The sequence below is a fragment of the Mustela erminea genome, chromosome 17 (assembly GCF_009829155.1).
Source record: "Mustela erminea isolate mMusErm1 chromosome 17, mMusErm1.Pri, whole genome shotgun sequence".
NCBI lineage: Eukaryota > Metazoa > Chordata > Mammalia > Carnivora > Mustelidae > Mustela > Mustela erminea.
Window position 1 is genome coordinate 59,365,624 of NC_045630.1, and position 19,292 is coordinate 59,384,915.

The 19,292-nt window shown below is 36.1% G+C and overlaps 1 protein-coding gene across 4 annotated transcripts in view; it reads left to right on the plus strand.

The window, feature by feature from the left end:
• MARK1 (microtubule affinity regulating kinase 1) overlaps nucleotides 1-19,292 on the plus strand; it is a 114,937-nt gene that overhangs the window by 61,228 nt on the left and 34,417 nt on the right. For all 4 annotated transcript variants that reach the window (XM_032318185.1, XM_032318183.1, XM_032318184.1 and 1 more), the window contains exons 4-9: nucleotides 4,784-4,832; nucleotides 5,906-5,971; nucleotides 9,727-9,797; nucleotides 14,510-14,566; nucleotides 18,623-18,859; nucleotides 18,947-19,066. In XM_032318185.1, coding sequence (XP_032174076.1) covers nucleotides 4,784-4,832; nucleotides 5,906-5,971; nucleotides 9,727-9,797; nucleotides 14,510-14,566; nucleotides 18,623-18,859; nucleotides 18,947-19,066 — 600 coding nt within the window. The remainder of the gene's footprint in view (nucleotides 1-4,783; nucleotides 4,833-5,905; nucleotides 5,972-9,726; nucleotides 9,798-14,509; nucleotides 14,567-18,622; nucleotides 18,860-18,946; nucleotides 19,067-19,292) is intronic.

The following is a 19,292-nucleotide window of genomic DNA, read 5'->3' on the forward strand; positions in this document are numbered from 1 at the left end:
ATTGCTGGTGGGAATACAAAATGGTATGCCCGCTGCGGAAGACAGTTTGGTAGTTTCTCAAAAAACCAACATACTTACCATATAATCCAGCAGTCATCCTCCTTGGTATTTACCCAAATGAGTTGAAAACTTAGGTCCACACAAAAACCTACGAAGAGTTCGTAGCATAGCTTTATTCACAGTTGTCAAAACTTGGAAGTAATCAAGATGTCCTTCAGTAGGTTAGTGGATAAATTAACTGGTAATGTTGATATAATGAAAAGTTATTCAGAGCTAAAAAGAAATACTCTATCAAGTCCAGAAAAGAGAACGTCATAGAACCTTAAGTGTATATTACTAAATGAATAAGGTCTATCTGGAAAGGCCACATACTATGATTCCAACTATATGATCTTCTCAAGAGACAAAACTATGGAGAAAGTAAAAAAGACTAGTGGCGGCCAGGGATTTATGGAGAGGGAGGGATACTAGATGAGACACAGGGGCTATTTGGGGCAGTGAAACTATTCTGTGTGATACTGTAATAGTGGGTACATGTCACTATCATACATTTGTCAAAACCCACAGAATATACAGCACCAAGAATGAACACTAATGTAAACTATAGACTTGGAGTGATAATGTATCAATATAGAGTCACTGACGGTAAAACAATGTACTGCTGGGTGTGGGATGTTGATGGTTGGGGAGCTTGTGCATATGGGGATGGGAGGGGCAGGCTAATTCTATACTTACTGCTTAATTTTGCTGTGAACATAAAACTGCCCTAAAAACACCTATATTTTAGGTGTAATGTAGACATGTACACACACACACACACACACCCCTTCTGATGCTATATTCCTCACCTCCTTCTAGCCCACGGACCTGAGTAAGGCAGTTTGGTCAACAGACATCTCTCTGAGACAGGTGTTCTGTCTTGACAACAGTCTGGTGGCAAACTAATAGCTGCTTTTTAAAACCCGTTAGTCATTTTAGGGAGGGAATGAGACCCAAACCCTATGGGGCCCCCTCTAAGTAGAGATTGTTCCCTTTGTCAGAAGCTCCAGTCAGCAAAAACCACCAGTAACAGAGACTTATAGCTCTAAGGGGTCATTTGGGTTATGGGGTCCAAGATAGAAAAGACCAAGCAGCGTAGGCACTCAACATTTCTTGAGTTCTAGCCCGTCATGTACAGAATGGGGGTGGGGGGCAAATTAGGTGGAAGGTGTATACGCAACATGATCAAAAAACGAAGTTTCTGGGTATTTAGGGAAACATGTCAAGAGTATTCATTATAACACAGATTGCAATAGTGAAAATATATAAATAAGTTAAGCATCCTCAACAGAACAGTATATAAACTGGTTTCTTCTTATAATGGAACACAGCAATTCTGGTAAATGAACCAGATCTATACACAACAGAGATAGAACAAAGAAACATTATGTTGGAGAAAAAATAAGTTTAGAGAAATAATTTCAATATGACTCCATTTATATAACACAAAAAAGTAATATTGCCATTTATGTAAGTAATATTGCTATTTATATATATACATATAGAAAATTATAAAAGTATGTAGCTTGTTACATACCAGCCTTAGGGCTGTGGTTCTATCTAGGGTGGAAAGAAGAAAAAGAGGTGGGGATGAGCTTCTAGCTATGACTATAATGATTAATGTCTTAACAATATTTTATTAAATAAAATTATTAATTAAATATTCATGGGCGCCTGGGTGGCTCAGTCAGTTGGTCATCCTACTCAGTATTGGCTCAGGTCATGATCTCAGGGTTGTGAGACTGAGCCCCACACCAGGGTCTACACTCAGTGCAGAGTCTGCCTGAAATTCTCTCCCCCTTCTGCTCCCTCTCCCTCTATTCCTCCCTCTGCTTGCGTGTGTGCTCTCTCTCTCTCTCTCTCTCTCTATATATATATATATATAATAAATAAAATCTTAAACATAAAAAATTATAAATTTGAAATATATAATTTTATTTAAAATAATAAAATATTATGAAAATATGGCAGAATATTAGCATAAGTTGTTTATTCTTGGTTTTAGAGAAGTAAGTGCTATATTTATTTCTGTACTTTTTTTTTATTTAAATTTCTTCAGTGTTCCAAAATTCATTGTTTATGTACCACACCCAGTGCTCCATGCAATACATGTCCTCCTTAATACCCACCACTGGGTTTACCCAACCCCCTTCCCCCTCCCCTCCAAAACCCTCAGTTTGTTTCTCAGAGTCCACAGTCTCTTATGGTTTGTCTCCTCCTCTGATTTCCCCCAACTCTCTTCTCCTCTCCATCTCTCAGTGTCCTTCATGTTTTTCTTTACTTTTTAACAAATTTGAAATACTTCATAATTCAAAAAGTGAATGAAGAACATTCATTCCAGGAAGAGGGGGAACAGCTTGTACAAAGGCCCTGAGTGGAGAGGGATCTTAGCAAGCTCACCTGAGAAGGATGCTGGTTGGCTTGAGTGAAATCCGTCTAGGAGACATCCATCTAGTTGTTATCTAGAGTGTCATGAGATAAGCATGGTAAGGTAAGCAAGATCTTGATTTTCAAGGCCTGGTAGCCCATGTTGAAGATTATGGGTTTTGTGCTAATGGCACTGGGAAACCTCCAATGGATCTGAAATAGTGTAGTATTGTGTGGATAATGAACTGGAGGATGGGAGTATAGAAAAGGGATGCAGAATGGATGTTTACAGAGACGTGTGGAATCCAGTGTTGCCGGTGTGGATGGATAGAGTTGACAGAGGTGAGATGAATTTTGGAGATCAAGTCAACAGGTCTTGATGATTTATGTGACCATGAATACATTTGCTTTCATATTCTGTTTATTGATGTACAGTTTTTAATTGTTAAAGTTACTTGATCATAGATTTCATTACGATTTATTTATAAATATGTATGTATGTGCACACACACATACAGAGAGAGACTTACATACTGCCTGCATTTCGGTATGCCAATTATCAAGGATCGCTGGGACAAGATTTCTGTGGTAGATAAGCCTTAAGTAGGTTTTTCCACTGGTGTTAAATCTTTTGAGGCGTATCAACGCATTATATTTCTGTTTTTAAACTTGCGTTAAAATGCACATAACATTTATTGTTTTAACCATTTTTAAAAGTACAGTGGTATCAAGTACATTTACATTATTGTGCAGTCATCACCACCGTCCAACTCCAGAACTTTCTTCTTCTTCCCTAACTGAAAGCTCTGTGCTCATTAAACAATAAACCTTTATTCCTCTGTCACTCCAGGCCCTGGCTACCTTCTATGTCTATTAGTTTGACTAACTTATCTAGATACCTAATATGCATGTGGAATCACATGGTTTTCTCCTTCCGTGACTGGTTGATTGAATTTAATATGATGTTCTCAAGGTTTTTTCATGTTATAGTGTATGTCAGAATTTCTTTTATTTTTAAGAGTAAATATTATTCCATTGTATGGATATACCACAATTTGGTTATTCATTCCTCGGTGGACACTTGGGTTGCTTCTACCGTTTAGCTGTTGTGAATAATACCATTGTATTATCATAACATGGGTATACAATACCTGTTTGAGTCTCGGCTTTCAGTCTTTTAGATACCTACACTCTAACCACATCCTTGCCAAGATTTGTTATTTATTGTTTTTTGTTGTTGTTGTTGTTTTTTATATTTTAGTAGTGGCCATCCTGAGTCTGAGGTGTTATCTCACTGTGATTTTGATTTGCATTTACCTAGTAATTAATCATGTTGAGCAACTTTCCATGTTCTTCCTGGCCCTTTGTCTATCTTCCTTGGAGAAATGTTACCTCTGAAAGCATCAACTTTACATGTATTCTGATAAAACATGTCATAATAAAGACTTTTTAGAATATCATCACTTATTCTATTTTCTTGAATTGATTTTGAACTTAACATGTTCTCAAAGACAACATAGAGGGGGGAAAAATGCCAGGTCAGACTTTAAAAAAAATGGGCCCTATATTGTAAAATAAAAGGAATGGAATTTTTAACACTTGTTTTTCAAAAAGTGACTGATTTTCAGTATTCCTTGGTTTTATATAAAGTGGTAAATATAGGGGTGCCTGGGTGGCTCAGTGGGTTAAAGCCTCTGCCTTCGGCTCATGTCATGATCTCAGGGTCCCGGGATTGAATCCTGCATCGGGCTCTTCGCTCAGTGGGGAGCCTGCTTCTCCCTCTCCCTCTGCCTGCCTCTCTGCCTACTTTGATCTCTCTCTCTGAAATAAATAAATAAAATCTTTTTTAAAAAATGGTAAATATATTTTTACTGTCCTTTACTGCTATTATATGTTTCCCTAAAAATGCTACTGAAAATAGTTTTGTTTCCTTTTCAAATTTTATTTGGTGTAGGTTTATATCATTTAATCTTTCATAAAGTGTCTGATCAGCCAGTGGACATGACTAAAGAATCAGGACTCCCCTCCCTGCCCCCAAGGAATATTGGTTTTGGATAAAAATTATGTGTAAGATCATTTAGTTTCATTTCTACAGTGTTTTTCTTTTATTTGCAGTAATGAAGAGTAGTCAAATAAAAATGTTGAGTTTTATGGTATATGGTGTATTTACACCTACCTGCACATAGAACCATCTGAATTCATCTTGTTAAAATTGTCCTGGAAATCAAGTGTCAGCGAAGTTAGAGTTGAGCCTGAGGAACAAATCTCTTGTTTCTTTCTTAGGTCATTACCAGGATCTCCTAGTGTCTTGTAAGATGATGAATTTCTTCAAGTGAATAATTTTAACAGAAATATGTCTACCTGTTTTCTTTAACAGCTGTTTCGAGAAGTACGAATAATGAAGATATTGAATCATCCTAATATAGGTACGAAATTTACATATACAATTAATGATGACGTATATTCTTTAATTTGAAGCTATTTGAAAAAATAGAATTTTAAGGGTGCTCTTTATAAAAAGTGATAACCTGAGAAAGTGATATTTTTGGTAAAAATAGATTATACAGAAGTTAATTGAAGGCTGCGGATGGCTATTTTCTACTACCTTGCTGTCTTGTGCTCGCCACTAAAATAATACATGTGACTTGGGGTTAATGCATATGAATATTTTTTGTATCTCCCTACTAAATGGTTCTAAACAGCGATTGGATACCATTGAGGTATTTATAAGAAATGAATTCTAGATAATTTTGATAAAATGCTTTCGGATTTGACCGTAGTTTATAGGGAAAATCACTAATTCAAATTTTTAAGAAAATAGAATTTATTTCAGTTTTAGTTTACTTATTCCCATAAGTTCTTATTTTTCTCTACATTTACAAATAAATATATTGAGTACATAGGAAGTTATTGGATTGTAAGAAGTAAAAAGTAATTTTTCTTTTAATCTGCTCATTTTCTTAACACTTGTTTCTTTTACACTTAAAAATCTTATGTTTATTAGAGTTGTTAATGTGATTATTTGTGATGAATAATTTCAACTACATAAGTTTGATAACTTGGTAGCTGTTTAACCAGAAACTTTTGTAACACCACATAATTATAGAATTTTTTTGTTTCTCTATCAAAGATTGTTTAACATTTTATGATAAGCTCATTATAATAAATCTCCTTATAAGCTTTAATTAAAATTTTGTTATTCTGATTTTAAGCTTTTCCCTTTTTATTATATTATTCTCATTAGAAAAAGTAATGATTTTTTAACCCCAGAAACTTAACTCTTTTGACCCAGCAGTTGGTTCCAAATCACTTTGTGGTAAGTAGTTTTCCTCCATAGTAGTAATAACTCTTGAGAGAAGTTTTCAGTTTAAAATTATAATTAATGATTTTTAGTAAATACTCAAATTTTCCCTTGGCTGAGGGAAAATTTATACTTAAATTAAAGCAGATCCAATATGTGCTAATAATTACAAGTTATATCTCTAATTTCTTTTTTCAGTAAAATTGTTTGAAGTTATTGAAACAGAGAAGACCCTCTATTTAGTCATGGAGTACGCGAGTGGGGGTAAGGATGAGAGCGATGGAAAAGTTCTCTTTGATGAGACATACAGAATTAGCAGCACCTGAAGGTTCACTGTAACACTTGTGTCTTCACTGTAATCACATTAATGAATGTATAGTTTTATTAAAATACCTTTAAGTGATATATCTTAAGTAAAATTCAGTGTTTACTCTCAAGATCCATTGATCCTACATTTAAAAGTCACATTTTGGCTCAGTGAAAAATTGCCTAGGGACATTTTTCTAAACTTTAAATTTGCATTGTTATCAATGAATATTTTGATTCTCTTGTCTAAATATTATTATTGTGATTAAAAGCACTTGGCTGTAAGGGAATCTCAAATTCACAATAGATTTAATAAAGTTTATAGTAAAAGCATGTTCTAGGACAGATGTTTATTTCATTGATTGTTTGTATATGACAGATTCTCAGTATACATGCATTTTCAAGATAATCCATAAAATGTTTCAATTTAAACAAGTATTGATTTATACATGTTATAAGTCAGAAGACTGAGTCGACAGAAATAAGATGTGTTTGCAGAATATAATACATACTTTGACTACATAGTGTCAAAAGTAAGAGTGATTTTTAAACATTGGTATATAATAGAAAATTATTTTCATCTTCTGAACTTTTCTTCAAATGAGAGGTATGTCTGCTCAAAATCACTGTTGTGTTAAGCATTAAGACTTTCTTAGAAACACGTTTAAAATTTTTTGGAGATAAATCATTTAATAACTAAAAAAAGAATGTTTAAGCAGTTGAAGAATAAAGGCTTTAAGCAGTTGAAGAATAAAGAAGTTAAGCAAATGGAAAAGAGGGACGGCAGCTGAAATTAATTAAACCACTTTTACTAATTATCTTTTTTGCTAATCAGTAGAGAAACTTACTTAGGGTCGAATTTAGTGTTGAGTCCTTTTAGCTAATAGAAGTGTAGAGAATTTTATGGTAATTCAGATTTTATGTAAGTTGGATAAAGAGAATTTATTCTAGTCTTTTGTATCCAAACTATGTGTTTTTATACTGTTTCTTAGATTTCCAAAAATGTTTACTACAAATATTACATATATTTTAATAGCTTTTTCTGTTTTTAATGCAGATTAAAAGTTTTAGTAGGTTTGGGTTTTTGCAAAGCCTTTTCTCAACCTAAAAGTATTTTGATGTAGGTTTTTTTTTTTTACTTAACCTGAAAACCTATGTCATTAAGGTTTATTATTACAGGATTTTAAAAATATATTAATACAGCCATGTGAATTTGCATAAAATATAGTTCTATAATAAAATCAGTGAACCTACAGAGATACCACATAATGAACTGTCTTTTTTTCTACCCTTTAGTTAGATTTATATAACAGTTTGTCAGCGTGGGAACCCTGGGTGATATTTTTAGTTCAGTTGGACTCTTTTTTTCCCTTTTACTGATCTGAAGTCTAGAGAAAGGGGCTAGACATGCTTTGATAGGAGAAATTACTTACCGCTAAAAATCGGTGGACGCTTCTGATTTCATGAAGGTTCACCACAAGGCTGTGTTAATATTAACATGTATGCTGTTTGACAATAGATGGTAAGTACAGTCAACTCTCTATTGGTGCTAATGAAGGGGAGCAATGGCTGGGGTACCAGAGAGCACATGGGGTCATCACTGCTCTCCTTCAGTAGCAGAGTTAGGAGGGGCCCTGGGCTGCAGTCTGCAGAGGTGTATACCTGCCCAAACCAGGTGCTCTCTCATTCCATTCTAACGCCTAGTGATGAGTTTTCTTTGAGTCTGGCTCATCAGTGACCCTTTCACAAAACCATCATGGCTCTGTGGTGGCAAATCTAGAATGGTTTCCTTACCTTTTTAATCTATAAATGGCAAGGTAACTTTTATAATCAACATTTAGTATTTTTCCTCTGAAATTTCTAGACATTTTAGGATTGACTCTCACATGAATAAAGAGTTGAGTTAAACAGCTGCCTCTTTGTCAGGAGTATTTAGATCATCTGATTCTGGCTCACTAACAGAGCAAGAGATCTTTGGTGATTAGGTAGGCAGGAAACTCATTTATGATTCAGAACCATATTTAATCCAAAAGAGCCTATAAAAAGTAGGTGTCGGGGCTGCTCTGGAATGGTGTGTTGATTCCCTCTTTCATTCATGGAAACAATATTTATTAAATGTTTCTGTGCACCAGATGTTACTCTGGTGCTGGGAAACACATGGGTGAGCAAAGACACAGTCCCGCCCTCGAGAAGGGGAAGCAAATCACAAGCAAACAGTATATACAATAAGTGAAGGACTAAGTCTCATAAACACCTGGGGTGCGGACTTTCTGAGCAGGACTCAAGAGCAGTCCATATTTTTGAACTCTTGCATACATCTTTCCCAGCCTAAACTCACATATCTAGAATTAACTACTGTGATGGGTCGACCAGAGCATCCATTCATTTCTGTTTTCATCATCCCATTCAGTCATTTAAGTATGCTTGATTTCATATGTTGTCTGACATTCTAGATGTATTAGTTTCATCTGACATACATCATTACATATTTGGTTTTTACTTATATATTTATAGGATTGATATTGAATATATATACAATTTTCTGTATACTTAAATGCAAATATATAATTTATTGAGTGCTTACTATATGCCAGTCACTGTGCTAATAAGCACATGCATTATTTCATTTAATCTTAAAACAGCCATGTGAGATAGGCACTGGTTAGAAACTGGGTCTTAATAAAGTTAAGAAATCTTCCTAATACCTCCCAGTGGCTACTTGGGGCTAAACCAGGATTCATATCAAAACTGGTCTGATTTTAAAGCCTGGGTTTTAACCAATTTGCTGTATTTATAAGAACTCTTTAACCCACTTTGCGAGTTTTTAATATACATGTATATCTATATGGTGTATATTATAAGGACGTAAAAAATAAATTTCTCCCTTACACTGAGATATTTTATTTTTAATATTGTAACTAAATATTAATTTGCTTTTTTATAGTATTGACTAAAGAAAAATGAAAAAAACTTCAGACATGTAAAGTAATGGATCTAATGGGAAATTTCTGTAGTTTCTAGCTTCAGTTATTTCAGCAAGTATGTATTGTCTATCCACTTTGTGTTCTCTCATGGGGATAGGGCAGGTATGACAACTAAAGCTCATTTGGAGTAATGGGAGATGCACGCAGGATGGTTTAATTCTGTGTGCGTACTTAAAAGTACCAAAATAGATGAGATGAGTATTGTGAGAATAGCATAGTCAGAGTATAGGAAGGAAGTGGCTGAAATCAAAGCGAATGGAAGTAGTGAGAAGGAGTTTGACCAAGACTCCATGACGTGTAGAATTTAAAAGAGAGAGATCCGGCGTGCTATGACTTTCGTTACTTTGTCTGACATGTAGGTTCCAAATACAAAGCCAAATGGAACTTTTTGATTGCTCGAACTGTGGCTTCCCTTTATTAGAATGGATAATAAAGAGTTGACTGTATTTTTGTGTAATACTTGAAATCAGAAAGCAAGTTTTTTCGGTTATGTTTTTATGACTTATTTTTAAAAGAGTTTTGCTAAATCATAAGCTGCTACAGATACTCAATTCTATGTGTAGTTTTTCCCTTTTTTCCTTCGTGTAATAGTTTGTGATTTACGTAAAACTAGCAGAAAATTGTGGGCCATAAGCTTCTCTAAAATCAAGGCAAAAACTTGACATTGCTTATATTGTTAACTGAAAAATTTATGTATATTTTACTGCCTGCTTTACCTTTCTGATTCAGGTGAAGTATTTGATTACTTAGTTGCCCATGGAAGAATGAAAGAAAAAGAGGCCCGTGCAAAATTTAGGCAGGTATGGAAAGTAGTTTTTAACTTTGTTTTGCTAATGTTTTTAGTAATATACAATGGACAGTATCACATTATATACTCTGGACTTCAGAGTACATGGTATTTTAAAAAGAAAAATTCTGCTTTCTTATACTTTTTAAGAATGGGAAACTGAAAAAGAAATTTGTTCTTTCTGAATTTAAATTTAAGATAGTTGCATATGGTTATTTTTAGAAGATCATAAATAGTGAAATGTTTATAGGTGAGTGTCATTAATTCATTGATAGTTTTGGAAATATAGATGAAGAAAGAAAAGAAATACTTAATCCTTTACCCGATAATTATTATCAAGTATTTTTAGCTTTATGTATTTAGTATATATGCATAGTGCTTAAAGACATTACTGTATTTTCCTTTGTCATTAAAGACGTCTTGGTATTAGAACTCATACCTTTTAGATTTAAAGACTGTGGTCAGTTTTATTTAGTCAAGTGGGCAAAAAACCTTATAGATGTAGTAGAAGACTATGGCAAGATGTGTATATTTCCAGTTCAAATGGAACATGGCTTGTTATAGAAATTTAAAAAAAGGAAAAATAAGTTCATCTAGGATTTTACTTCTAATTTTTAGGAATGAAGTAATTAACATACATTATAAGTTACCATAGAAAAGACAAATAATGAATTGTAAATTATTCATAAAATTTATTGAAGTAAAATTTCCGCAGGCAACTTGCTGTACCTAAATTTTACCTTAGAGAATTTAAAATATTTCATTTAAAAATAGCTCAATACTGGGGCATCTGGGTAGCTTAGTCATTAAGTATCTGCCTTTGGCTCAGGTCAGGATCCCAGGGTCCTAGGATTGAGCCCCACACGGGCTCCCTGCTCAGCAGGAATCCTGCTTCGCCCTCTCCCACTCCCCCTACTTGTGTTCCCTCTCTCGCTGTGTCTCTCTCTGTCAAATAAATAAATACAGTCTTAAAAAAAAAAAATAGCTCAGTACTTCTGTAAACATGGGTCCTTATTCTCTAGTTAAAGGGGTCCTGTGATCAATCAGTTGGGGAAACACTGAATATGGTTATAGGGTCTTCCTCTAAGAGATGTTACATCTATGTTAATATATAAACAATTAGAAAAAGTTGAAAGTTCTGGAGGAGAGGGAAGAAAAAACGTTTCACCTTTTTTTGACATAGTATTCTCCAAATTGATCCCAAAGTGAGTTTGTTTGATAAAATGCTATTGTTGATATCTCACAGAGTTATTACTTTTTGGAACATAATTTGTGAGATGCTGTGTACCAAAGATAGGCATACCCCTTTGATTCAGGATAGATTCCTAGAAACTTCATCCTAAAATACCTGAAATCTAAAGACAACCAGTAAGGAGGATGGAATGTTGAAGACCTGCGTGGGGTTCAGCCACTTCCTGTTCAGTCCTCTCCGGTCCCGGGATGGAGGCTCACCTGGACTGAAGCCCTGGTCATCACTCTCTCTCAGTATCAGTCACGCAGTCGTAGTTAGGAGCCGACCAGCATAAAAATTACACTTGACTTTGAATATTTCCCCTGGAATCCGCTACTACCCTAGTTCTTTTTAGTAACCCAGCTGTATTTATTTACTGAAATCATACCGTGTGGAGAAAACTGTGTTGGGTGCTCTGGAATTAGAGAAGGTGACAATATGCCCTGCTGTTAGAGTGAACTTGCCCATCTTTCCCGATGGCTGGAACACAAGACGTTTTCGTAAAGATCCAAATAATTACAAATGGGCTCTTTTTAAAAATGAATTTTGAATTATTCTTAGAAATACTCTTCATTTTGCAGAGGTTGAGTGTCAAATGCTATTTAAAATGTCATATAGTAGGAAATATTTTCCTTATTTATTAAATATTAAATGTATTTACTATCTGTATGTCTTCCTTTGGAATTAAAAAGGTAACTCACTCATCTTTTTAAAAACCAGGGATGCAGACATACACAATTTAGTAGTCATTTGACAAAGGGTTATATTTACTCTTAAATTTGCTTTTGAGATGCTTGGTTTTCTTTATAATGTAATGAAGAAGATAAATGTACACTTTTGGTTTTTTTGCTCTGTATCATGAAATTATTTTTTAAAATATAAACAGTTTAGGAATGTACTGTGTTATCAAGTGTATACACATATATGTCCTTGCCTCTGCTGTTGGATACAACCAGAGACAATTCAAGAGCACTTCAGTACCCATGGACCGTGCAGTGCCACTGCATTCCTGATGTTCGAAGGACTTCAAAGAAAATTACAATATTGATTCAACTCTTCCAATATCAAAGCTACTACTTAAGGCTTGAGAATTCCTGACTCAATTATAAATTAATTGCAAAGCAATCCAACATTTGCACCTCATGGCAGAACACTGACAGGTCTGAATTTAGGGTCAGTGCAGGGTTGATTGTAAATCATGTTTTCAAGACCCATAAGGGAACAGTCATAAGGAAGTTTCTACATCCTACTTAATGAGGTACAGAATGTTTGGAATGGGAGGGTCTGGCCATAGAACAATACAATAAGGTTTAGGCTTGTGCATTGGGACTCTAGCAGTGAATCAGATAGAAGGCAGAAATTGTACCCTGTGGGATAAGTTTAGCAACATTATAAGCCACCACATTTAATTGATAGAAGTCAGAGGTCATAGAGTTTGGGGAGAATGAAGTGCTTGATACAGAGCATTCTCTTAATTATCTTTCTGTTCTTAAGGTTTTAACACTCAGGAGATTTTTATCCCAGAATTGCCTGTAGAACAGCTTTCATGGAGACCATTCTGTCTAATGTTGAAATGCATGTCTGTTAACCAAGTCATGTATCTATAACATGCTTCACTCTTACCAAGACAAAGTGACTTGAAAACCAGTATTACTAAAATTAGCCTTGTAGGGTATTCATTAAGATGCATTATATTTACATGTAAGTGTGTATATCTCTTGGCAAATCAATGTGTTTTAATGGAAATTGGATATTAGATTTTAAAGCGTATTGCTTAAGGAGACTAATACAAGTATTTATTATACGATTCTGCTGTTTGGGGGGATTTACACTTCAAATTGATTATAATCATTCACAATTGCTCTGCTTAAAAACATCTAGTGGTTCTGTAGTACCTGCTTGGTTTGGAATTCAGAGACTTTTACCAACCTGTCAACGCTTACTCCCACTACTACCATTTCCCCACCTACTTTTCAAATACATCGTGTAGCCTCAACCTCAGTGCATTTCGCCACCTTCCCCTTGCCTCGCCGTCACCAGATGGCCACATCTTCAAATGCTACCGTCGTACAGGATGGCTTAGATCAAATATCCCGTACTCCAGGCATTTCTAACAGAAATTGTTCTTTATTTGATGTGGTTCCCTCACTTCTTTGTGCCTCTGCTTCTATGATTCTGCCTTGTACGGTGGTTGCTCATATACATGTTCTGTACATGTTTTCTCCTGATCAGACTTTCAGCTTCTAAGGGCAGGGTCCGTGTAGTGTTCATTTTGTGTTCCCCTGGCAACCAGCACATTTTCTTGCACATAGCAGGTACTCAATAAACTGACTTTTGAATCAAAATGAACTCAACTGAATTACATATTACTCATTGTGTGTAGATTTTGTTTCAAATTCATGTTTCTGTCTGAACCATTTAATATATGTTAGAATAGTGTACTGAGCGATCAGCCTCACTTCTACTTTGAAAGTTTTTTTAAACCCATATTTTTATCAGCATGGTCATACTTCACATCATCTTTAGACTTTAAGAAATCTCACTTCTATCTCCATTTGTAAATGCCTAACCAATATTCAGCATTCATATTGTGTTTCCATTTAACCGAATCCACAAGATCGAATGTTCTGCTGTGCATTAAAATGGCCATCCTCCTGTAGATCAGCTGTAACGACGTGTACAAAATAGTTCTTACCTTGATTGCTATCTGATTCCTTCCATTTCTCTATTTTATATAGTAAACAGCTATCGAAGAAGTCTTTATAAGCTATTTCTCACTTGTATCTTTTGCTCCTACTGTTGGTTTCCATCTTGTTCAGTCGTTGTCCACGAAGAGCTCTATGTAACAATTAAAAATTCCAGTTGCATACGAAATCTAGTTAAGGGTAAAATACTTTGCTTGACTGACCTAATAAGAGGCTTAAGATTAAATTTCATTTCCCTCCCATTTCTTTTTTTTTTTTTTTTTTTGGATAATTGGGTTTCATCTTAAGGCTGAACGATTTTCCCATTTCTTTATATATGAACAAATACAGGACAATGCCACATACCCCATTGATAAGGTCTTAGTAAATTGGCCTCGCTTAAAAAAATGGGCCTTGGACACATTTCATTATAATTCCTAAAATAGACGGGTTCATGTGTTCCAAAGCTCTTATCCCAATATTGGGATAAACCATTGATCAGAACTGCAAACTGTATACACTTGATTATGTCTGTCAGTAGAAAAATGTAACAGCCCACAGAAATCTTCATAGACTCTGACAAAGAAATATTTTAACAAGAGAATGCTGCTTATCTACACTGTCCACATTTAAAAGTGAACTTTTCCTCATTTTAACTTTATTCAGAACTGAAGGAACAGGAAGATTATTTAATACTACTTTGAAATCTAAGTTGGTAGTTTATCTCATTTGGAGGTTGTCATAGGGGGAAAATTGCAGTGTTTTTACCATAAAATAATTATGCATCTTTTATCCAAATATTTATTTTAGATTGTGTCTGCTGTACAGTATTGCCATCAAAAGTGCATTGTTCACCGTGATCTTAAGGTAAGCCACTAATTTTATAACAAGAAGTCTTAATCACGAACAGATGTTTTGTTAATACCGGAGCCATCTCTGTGGTTGCTGAGTTGTGCCAGGCGCTCCAAGGAAGGAGTTTTTACTTAATCCTCATAGCAACATCATGAAAAGCGATATTTTCACTGAGAAAATGAAGAAAATAGGATGAGAAGTTATCTAACATTAAGGCTAGATAATTTGATTCACTATCAACAAGCTTGTTTTAATAGGTAAATGCGCAACTTTGTCCCCAACTAAAAATGCCCAAGATCCATTCAGTCAGAAGCAAGGTGGGGACGCAGGACAGGTGTGTCTGTGGCAGGTCTGCCAGTGTCCATTCTCCACGCGAAAGCTCAGAGAAATGGGAAGTCTCTCACATGTTTTGATGAACGTCAAATGCATGTGATGAGTATAAACTAGCTTACTTTGGAATAAGACATTGAGACAGTCAAGAAAAGTTTGTGGCAGTGAGCATGGGAGCACAGCTATCTCTTTAAGGTCCTCGTTCATTTCCTCAGGATAAATACCCAGAAGAAGGGTTGCTGGATTGGGTAGCAGTTCTCCTTTTCGTTTTTTGAGGAACCTCCATCGTTTTTCCCGTAATGGCTCTGCCCGTTTACATTCCCACCAGCTCTACCGGGTGCCCATTTATTTTGCCCACTTGTTCACTTTTATAGTTTTGATGGTAGCCGTCCTTGTCGGTGGAAAGCGTTACCTGATTTTGGTTGTGATGTACGGTTCCCTGGTGGTCAGTGATGCTGAACGTGCCTGTCTGTCATGTACCTATTGAGTCATGTACCTATTGGCCACATTTATGTCTTCTTTGGAAAAATGTTCAGGGGCTTCTGCTCATTTTTTAATTGTGGTGTATGGGGGTTTTTTTTGGCTACTGAGTTGTATGAGTTCCTTATATATTTTGGATATTAATCCTTAATTAGTTGTAAAGTTTGCAAATATTTCTCCCAACCCATAGGTTACCTTTTTGTGGATGCTTTCCTTTACTATGCAGAAGCTTTTTACTTTAAATGAAGTCTCATTTATTTTTGCTTTGGCTGCCTGAGCCTTTAGTGTCATATTCAAAAATTAATAATACTGCATTGAATACTGGTAAATTTGCATAAGAGAATAGATTTATCTATGGATGTGGTCTCATCACACACACAAAAACAACTCAGTGAGGAGGTGATAAGTTAATTAGCTTGGCTGTTGTAATCATTTCACTACGTATATAAAATCATTGTATTATTGTACACCTTAAGTATATATACCATTTTTATTTAAAAATATTAAATAGGAGCACCTGGGTAGCTCATTTGGTTGAGCATCCGACTCTTGATTTTGGCTCAGGTCATAGTCTTGGGGATGTGAGATCCAACCCCACGTGGGGCTTCCTGTTCAGTGGGGAGTCTGCTGGATGATTTTCTGTCTTCCTCTCCCTTTCCCCCTTCCCCTGCTTGCACGTTCTCTCTCACTGTCTCTCCCTCAATAAATAAATTTTAAAAAGAGATGGTATGGCTTTTTTAGGTATGCTTTTTTTTTTCCTTTTATGAAAGTAGAAAGTCCTGGAACTAAAATATTTGTCTTTTTTTTTCCTTTTTCTCTCTTCCTCCAAAGTTAACTTTCATCGTTCCTTACATAGGAACCTATTTTTCTTTTTTTACTTTTCTCCCCATGACCTCTGTCGGTTACTCTAGCACTGGTCTGCATTATACTTAAAAATACTGTCTTAAGGCGTGCCTGGGTGGATCAGTTGGCTGAGGGTCTGACTCTTGATCTCAGGGTCATGAGTTCAATCCCCAGGGGGTTCCACACTGGCCGTGGAGCCTACTTTAAAAAAAAAAAAAAAAAATTGTCTTAAGCGCCTGTCAGAAGTCTAGATCCTGTACTTTGGCTCCATTTTTCTGAGCTTGCAGATTTTCTACTGCTCCAAGATTTCGTTTCTTAGTTTCCTCTAGCTATTTTAAGGAGAAATCACTTCCACAGATAAAGAGAAAGTAGAGGACTGCTCCCCTGGCTGTGTGTTTGACACTCAGCCTATCATCTAATTTCTTATATGAACAGAAATCTGGGGGAAAAAAAAAATCATGTTCAACACCCTGAGGTTACCTCCAGTCTGGGGCATGGGGTTTCCCCTGCACTCCTGGAGCGGACCTCAGCATCCCTTGAGCTCTGCCCTGGTGAGGCAGCCAGCCAGACCTCTTCCCAGAGACTAGGAAAGTCCAGCTTGCTCACACATGATCTCAGAAATTTGCAGTGACCAGACCCTTACATCAGAACATCAAAATAACCTGGTTTTGTCACCCAGCCCATAAATGTTAGGATTTAAAATAAATCTTCCAAATGTATGTGCTGTGACAATATGTTAATATCATAAACATCACCTCGTTATTATCACATATTTTGGGGTGTTAGATGTACGTCCATTTTTTTTAATTAAATTTAATTTTGTGTATGTGTGTGTGTGTATTCCAGAATTTATTGTTTTTGCGCCACACCCACTGCTCCATGCAATACGAGCCCTCCATAGTATCCACCTCCAGACTCACCCCACCCCCCACCCTCCTGTCCTCCAAAACCCTCAGTTTGTTTCTCAGACTCCACAGACTCTCATGGTTTGTCTTCCCTCCGATTTCCCCCAATTCACTTTTCCTTTCCTTCTAATGTCCTCCATGTTATTCCTTATGCTCCACAAGTAAGTGCAACCATATGATAACTGACTCTCTCTGCTTGACTTATTTCACTCAGCATAATCTCCTTCGGTCCCATCCATGTTGATACAAAACTTTATGGTCAAATAATCTTCGACAAAGCAGGAAAAAATATACAGTGGAAAAAAGACAGTCTGTACCGCCGGCGTTTTTCAAAACAGAGATCCCAAGCTAGCATGCCCTAAAGGAAAAGGCGGGCAAGGGAGGGAAGAGCTGTGTGGTGGGCGGAGTGCCTGGCTCTCTATAGCGATACACGGAGCTCTCGTTTTACTCCTTTCTGTAACCCCATAAAACACATCGACAAAATATATATATAATTTTCTTAATCTATCCGTTATAAAAGAGTTTCAAGCAAAACATGACAAAAAAGAAAGCCTTTATTGAATTGCATATATTTACAAAAGGCTCATTTAAAACTTTTTTTTTTTAATGATTCTGATTTAGGATTTTGGAAAACCAGCATCTGAAAATATATGGGTGGAAATCACTGCTTTCTACCAAAATATACCTGCAGAAGAGCATCTAGTTTTAGAACAACAAAAGGAAATCTAAAACAAACAAGGTCTAGTGAAGGCACTACTGTATTGTTTTGTTTTACTGAAAGAGCAGAGCTTTGCTGAGGGGGCATTCTGGAAGAGAGGACAAAGGATTGAATTCAGTAGTCACAGGACCCCTGGCTGGCAGTAATTTTAGGTATACTCTTGAGCTCAGCACTAACCTACAATGCTCTACTAAAATAGAAAACTTTTGAGTAAACTTGTTCATTTAAGTCCGAGAAGGGTTTCATGATATGTCAACTTATATTTTTTAAAAGAGGTCATATTAAGGTACAGTCTCAGGATGTTTCTTACCATGAAGAAAAAAAAAATGCATTTAAAATAATAGTGGAAGAAAAACTGTTTTCAGTAACTTTTCTCAAATAGTTGCAGATGCACCTGTAAATGGGAGCTTTCCTTTTATAGTGCTAAAACTTCATCTTCTATAAACAGGATTCTGAACAGTTATGCATCAAGCGCCATGCTGGGCTTCTAAATTTGATATTACACTTAAAAATGAGAAGGCAGAGGGGCCCCTGGGTGGCTCAGTCTGGTGAGCTTCGAACTCTTGATTTCGGCTTAGGTCATGATCTCGGGGTCCTGAGATTGAACCCTCCATGGGGTTCCATGCTGGGCTCCCCTACACCCCGGGTTGCACATGCATGCTTGCTCTCTCTCGGGAAAAAAAAAAAAAGAGAGAGAGAGAAGCAAGAAATATATGTTGAGATCTGAAATAGTTGTAATAAATTTTTTGTTTTATGTAGATATTTACATTATCCTTTTTATTATTTTCCTCTTAGGCTGAAAACCTTCTCCTTGATGCTGATATGAATATTAAAATTGCTGACTTTGGTTTTAGTAATGAATTTACAGTCGGGAACAAATTGGACACATTTTGTGGAAGCCCGCCCTACGCTGCCCCTGAGCTTTTCCAAGGAAAGAAGTACGATGGGCCTGAGGTGGACGTGTGGAGCCTCGGTGTCATTCTCTATACACTCGTCAGTGGCTCCCTGCCCTTTGATGGCCAGAATCTGAAGGTATCCCTGAAGTCCGCTACTGGTGTTTTACATCCCGGCACGATCATTTCAGTAGTCAGTTCTGAGTGCGTCCTTTGCCTTTTCAAGGAACTGCGGGAGCGAGTCCTGCGAGGGAAGTACCGCATTCCCTTCTACATGTCCACTGACTGTGAAAATCTTCTGAAGAAATTACTGGTGCTGAATCCAATAAAGAGAGGCAGCTTAGAAGTAAGTAATTTTTTGTACTCCAGATTTAAAACTCAACAATTAAAATATTCTAAGAACCGAAGAGCATTTTAAATCAAATTTTTCCCCTGGTGGTTTTTTGGGTTTGGTTTGGGAAGTTGACAAGTCGTGTAATTTGTTTAGAGCTAGGGAAGGTGACATGATTGTTTCACTGCTCAAAAGTTGTTACAGTTAATTTCTTTAAAGACGGTTATTCCTTCTTTGCCCT